This window comes from Arachis ipaensis, chromosome B10 (genome assembly GCF_000816755.2).
Source record: "Arachis ipaensis cultivar K30076 chromosome B10, Araip1.1, whole genome shotgun sequence".
NCBI classification, from domain to species: domain Eukaryota; kingdom Viridiplantae; phylum Streptophyta; class Magnoliopsida; order Fabales; family Fabaceae; genus Arachis; species Arachis ipaensis.
The window spans coordinates 20,083,741-20,089,907 of record NC_029794.2 but is presented as its reverse complement, the minus strand read 5'-3'; the positions used below and the strand labels follow the sequence as shown (position 1 = coordinate 20,089,907).

Genomic DNA, 6,167 nt, shown 5'->3' with positions numbered 1-6,167 from the left:
AGGAACTCAACCATTGAATTAGTAATTCAATAATCTAATATTTTAATTAGGTCAATTATTAAGTCGATTCTGATAACTATGCTTGATAGACTAACCAAAGAATGCTCTCTTATTTTGGAGGTTAATTTTTTTTTTTCAAATGCTCTCCTATTCTTATTGTATAATTTTCTTTTACCTATTGTATCACATTATTACTAAAGTATTTTATATGAAAAAGTAAACACATCCACATTGTTACTTTATATTTTATATGAATAAGTAAACATCTATGTTAAAACAAATAAACATGTATAATATATGAAAATAAATAGAACTTATGTGATATTAAGAAAAACAAAAAGTAAACATTTAATAGATAGAGAAATAAAAATACAAAGATATTAAAAATAACATAACTAAAATATTTTTGAAGTTGAAAAAACATATTTTTGTGTTACATGATTAACAAAATTTTAAACTCTAAATGCTAAATTCTAATTCTTTAACAATAAAAAATAAGATATGGCTAAATGTGTTAAAAAAAATTTACTCCTAACATTTCTCTTAGAAAATTGTTTACTTTAATTATCAACTAACTTTAAAGTATTTCAAAGCACATATAATTAATGATCAACACATGCATACAAATCATATCCATAATAAAATAATATTTTATTTAAAAATACCAATATTACATATAACAGGACCATTTTTTGGATGCTATAATAACTTATAACTATAGATAACTCACATAAGGTAATTAATCAATTTAATTATATGTGAGCATATTGTGTATGATAATGTGATAGTAGAAAGACTAATAATTAATTAATAATACATAGAAACTGCAGTATTCTTAAACATATAAAAGTAATTATATAATGTTGTTGCTCTTAAACGAAGTAGTAGTATAGTCCCAAAGTGATGAAGTAGTTGCTTCTTGGTCAAGAAGATGGCTGTCATGTGGGGAAATATGATCAAGCTTTATTTATTATTCTGATGAGTGGAATCTATCACGCTATCTGCTCTAACCATCTCCAATGCCGCAAGCAACTCACAACCTTCAATGTCATTCGGCCACAACCCTAAATTGTCCTCACCAAAAGCTTCACCTGCAATCTCTTCCATCCTGTTCATAATATCAATATCGCCAAAATCAGTGTCACCAAAATTATTATTATTGTTATTGTTGTCATTGGCCTTGGCTACCTCCATATTCATCCAATCTCCAACACTTGTCATCCTCTCCTCACTCGACAGATAATCATGGAAAGCCTTCGAATTTTCATTGCTGCTGTTACTTTCCTGATGATTGAGAGTAGCACCGCGAAAAGCGCACATCGACTCGTGGTCCATTCTTGAATTCTTGTCTTTAAATCCCAAAGACAAATCGCTTTGTGGACAATCTACGTTCTGACATGCATACAGTAGTTTGTCCACAAAGTTGTTACCATTATTATTACTATCAAAATTACACTTTCTTTTTTCACTGTCTCCATTGTTGCTACTCCCGCCGTCACCACCAAACAGAACATGATCAAGAGAATTATTAATAGAGCTTATTGGGGATGACTCAAAGACTTCGATTTCTCCTTCACCGTCTTCTTTATTATTCTCCTCGTCGCTAGGCGAAGAATGAGAAATCTTAAGACACTTGTTGGTAAGTCTCAACGAAGCTTCTTCCTTGTTCACAACTTTGGACCAAGTAGCGCTGTCTTTGGCAGTCATCCTATCTTGCAAGGTCTTTGATTGAGTCACAAGCCTTCTCAATTTCTCCAAGTTAGGGGACATATGTTTTATAACTGAAGCCAAAACCGAAACCTTCCATGCCTTCTTCAAATCATGGGGTTTCTTGTACGGTGGTGGCCCGTTTTCTTGAGCCAAAAGGCCCTGTTCACCCCACCATGCCTCTGACCCATTAGGCCACCACGGCGGGGCCACGCCTTTATCCAAAGGGTACCTCCTTTGTGGCGGCACACAGTGTTGCATTAGTGCTGAAAGAAGAGATCCTAGTGTTGTGTCTTGAAGATCTTGGAGAAGGTGTATGCTTGACGATTCATCTAACTCTCCCTTTTCAAGTAACGGTAAATACTTTGCAATTGCTGTAGGAGCAGTTTGGTCAAATCTAATATTTTCTTTCCACCATTCTCGCAAACTATCCGAGCTGCCAGTAACTGGTTTACCTATAAATTATAATTAAAATATTTTAATATCAAAGTTAAAACTGAAGTGCGACAGAAATAAAATATTTTTTAATAAAAACATACAAAAATATTAAAATTATTTTTGTATTAATTGTTAAAAAAAAACTCAAATATAAACCTTTATAATTAAGAATTTTTAAATAATTTAATATATTTAATTAAATTATTATTTTATTATTATTAATTTTACATAAAAATAATTTCACGTAATTATTATTCCTCCTTTCAAATTAAACTTTTAAATTATGCATAGTTAAGTTTTAATTAAAAAAATTAAATGAAAAAGAAACGCTTGTTTTGAAAGAAAGGGTGTAATTCTATACCTTTTTCGGGGACGATGCCATAGACAAATCCACGAGCTTTGCAAACCTCCATTATTTTGACCATGTATTTGAGGACAGAGTCTTGTGCCCTAGACATCTTTTTCTTCCTGGACGCTTCTTGTTTGGCTTCTTTGTTTTCAAATTCGTCCATGTTAAGTTTCTCCTTCATTTTCTGGAGAAGGATACGGTCTTTCCATATGCGCTTCTTCAGATTTTCATAATTTATAGTTTCATCTTCTGCTGTCGCAGTAGCATCAATTTCCTCGTCTTCTGTATCGGACAATTGAACATAGGGCGGATCCATTTCTTCTTGGATCACCACCATGATGATTTTTTTTTAATAAAAGAAGTCAAGTGAAGTGTGGAAAATATGTGTATAGAAGAGTAGATAAGAATAATTGATATTATGTTATTAAAACTCGTGAAAGTTATATGCGTATATATAGATATCCACGAAGGTTGTAGAATGGCGGTGTTAGAAGAATCTAACATGAGCAAAATAATCTTAGCCTAATGAAATTGTATTCAAATAAATAATTCATAAGAGTAATAGAGATAAAGTAGACATTATCGAGATGAAAATTGTAGAGTGTTTATATTTTTTTTTGGAAAGGTTGGTAAACGTACAATTAACCTGAGAATTAAAAGTTGTTTGAGTGAGATAATGAAAAAGATAAGGCGGTTCTGTTTGCATGCACAATTTGTAATAATATTGGGTAATTAGAATTATAATTCTTACCGTCACTAATGTTTGAAAAAAAATTACACCATTTGTAGGCTGTTGTGGTTTTTTTTTTTTTTTTCTTTCTTTTCTTTTCTTTTTTTTCTTCTCTTTTCTTCCTTCTTTTCTTCTTTTTCTTTTTCCTACTCGTATCTTGGCCGGTGTATATATCTGATCATATTTGATATCTTGCCTCACTTTAATTTAAAAGATATATCAAATTATTTCAAATGACATAAGAATGACCAAATCTCATATATATTAGTTTAATATTATACAATCAATTCAATAATAACAAAAACACATTATTTAATTGAAAACAACACCTATACTTTTTCTTTTGATATAAGACACAATAAATCTTTAAATAAAAAATCATAAATCCAAAATTTTAACTCATTTAATCAACAAAATATATTTAAATGTGTTTCAGAACTAAAAAAACATCAATACCACTTTATTTAGTTGGAAATGATATCACGGTTAAAGAATTTCTGGGTCAAAATTAAGAAATTCTTATGTCAATTAAAAAATTTTCTGTATTATAGTACAAAATTTTTAATAATTTTTTCTGATAAATTATACACAATTCAAAACTCTCTCTCCTCTTCTTCTTCGTTATCATCATCTTCTTCTTCTTCTCATTCTTCATTTTTTTCCTTGTTGTTTCACATTCTCATAATTTATCTTTTTCTATCCTCTTAATAAGAATATGTGTCACGGTTAAAAAGTTGTGATACTATTTTTCTATTAAATTATGCATAAATTAAAATTCTCCTTCTGCTCCTTCTTGTTTCACCTTCTCCTAATTATTCTGGTTTCACCTGATTAATATGAATAAAAACAAAAATAAAAAGAAGAAAAAAATTAAACATAAAAAAAAATAAAAAATGTTGCAATAATTATTAATTAGATTTTTTTCATTTTATTAATTTAATATTGATGGTAATTAATTATAGTAGAAAATAAATGTTTTGTAATTAACCTTATGTACTCCTTATGTATTCCTACTATAATTAATTACCATCAATCTTAAATTAAATAATTAAAAAAAATCTAGGTAACAATAACCACGAGAAATAGAAGGGAGAGAAATAAAAAAACACAGTAACAACAATAATAAAGAATGACAATAAAAAAAATATACCAAAAAATAAGTATGTAATTCACGTGTGTCGTTATATAAGTAATTTTTATTGAGTTTGAATTAGTTGATAAAAATACTTAACTATTTAATGATACCATTAAAAATAAGACCAACTTAGCGTTTATAAATATTGTGTAAACTTTATGTTATCTTCTAAGAAAATTCAAAAATATTATGTGTACAGTAAAACTCAAATACGTATGTATATTGTATATATTTATGTATATTATTTTATATATTTTTTAATTAAATAATTAATCAGAAAAATAATTAAATTTACCATAATAAGATAATCAAATAATAAAACTATTTTATAATAGCATAATAAAAAAATTATGAATCACTAAATATGTATTTTGTATACGATGACTAATTTTTTTTGTACATGTAACATAATTGAATTTTGTAAATGAAACTAAATTTACTCAATTATTTAATCCATGTAATTAAAATTACAACTATCTAAAAATTATTATGAAATCCATGTCAAAATTAATAAAACTAGGTATTAACTCATATGTATTTAAGAGCACAAATTAAGATTATCAATTTAAACTTTTTTATAAAAAAACTCATAAAATTAAGTTTTTAATATATTTATTATGTAATCTTTTAAAAGTAAAATGTTTAGATTTTTTAATAAAAATGAATTATCTAACATATATCTTTAAAATACATGTTAAATAAATCTGTTAATAACTATTTTTAAATAAAGTAACACATATAATTAATATTTATTCAGTCATAGACTATTAAAATAAAGCATTAATAATAATAATAATAATAATAATAATAATAATAATTACGAAAATAATTTTCTACTCATCAAAACCGTTCACGAAAACATAAACCAAGTAAATATTATTAAATTTTGTCTTTCTGATACATATTTAAGCATCAATCAAATAGCAATTTTTTTTGTAACTTTGTTGAGTAAGAAATAACTGAATTCATGTGACAAATAAAAATGATAAGAGCAGATTTGTTATTTGTGACTTGTGCATGCATTCTTATGCTAATGAGTTTTGCATGATGTAATGAAGAACGTGGTCAGATTAATTTTGATGTGTAATACGAATGGATAGAAAGACCCGTACCATATATAATATAGTTCAATAAATATAATATTAATATATATGTGATCAATAATCCAACGAAGGGACAAGGTTGAATTGCAGTACTGTACGTAGAAAAGAACATTATGCCCATTCTTTAGAGAGATGGGTTACTTTCATGGTATGAAAACGCAAACATAATCTTAAAATGTTGCCTATGTAACTCAAAATAAATATTCCAATTGAGTTACAATAATTTTATTTACAAAAGTCTTATACCAATATAAAAGAGAGATTGAATAATGAAACCCAGTCCATATTAATTAAAATAAATAGTTATTTTTTTATTATAAAAAATTTGAATGCTTATAAAATTAATTATAAAAAAATTAATATTATATTCATTAAAATAATTTTATTTTGACAAAAATATTTCATTGTTAAAATTATGTTAATTTTAAAGAAAAAATACATAAAAATCCTAAATTGCTTGTATGATCGTCTTCTTCAACATTTTCTATCAATCAAACTCAATTTCAATTTTTGCGTGTCACCCAATTGCATCAATCATAAAAATTAGGATTAACTGATATTTGTGTGTGGAGTGGATGATAAAGATATAAATTAAAAATATTTTTATAAAAAATATAAAATTTAAATTCTCAATACATTTATTATGTATTTATTAAAATAAATTATTTAAAATTTTCTATTACTAGTAATCTTAATTTGTATTCT

The 6,167-nt window shown here is 26.4% G+C and overlaps 1 protein-coding gene across 1 annotated transcript; it reads right to left on the bottom strand.

The window, feature by feature from the left end:
• LOC107620304 (putative ETHYLENE INSENSITIVE 3-like 4 protein) lies at positions 751–2,901 on the bottom strand. Its single transcript, XM_016322485.2, has 2 exons — positions 2,507–2,901; positions 751–2,162 (listed from the first exon to the last, which is right to left on the bottom strand). The coding sequence occupies exons 1-2, from the start codon at positions 2,829–2,831 to the stop codon at positions 964–966; spliced, it is 1,524 nt and encodes a 507-aa protein (XP_016177971.1). The 5' UTR covers positions 2,832–2,901; the 3' UTR covers positions 751–963.

Coding starts and splice junctions, on each gene's coding strand:
- LOC107620304 (XM_016322485.2), bottom strand. CDS start 2,831: ATGGTGGTGATCCAAGAAGAAATGGATCCGCCCTATGTTCAATTGTCC. Junction 2,163..2,506: donor TGGCATCGTCCCCGAAAAAG/GTATAGAATTAC, acceptor TATAATTTATAG/GTAAACCAGTTACTGGCAGC.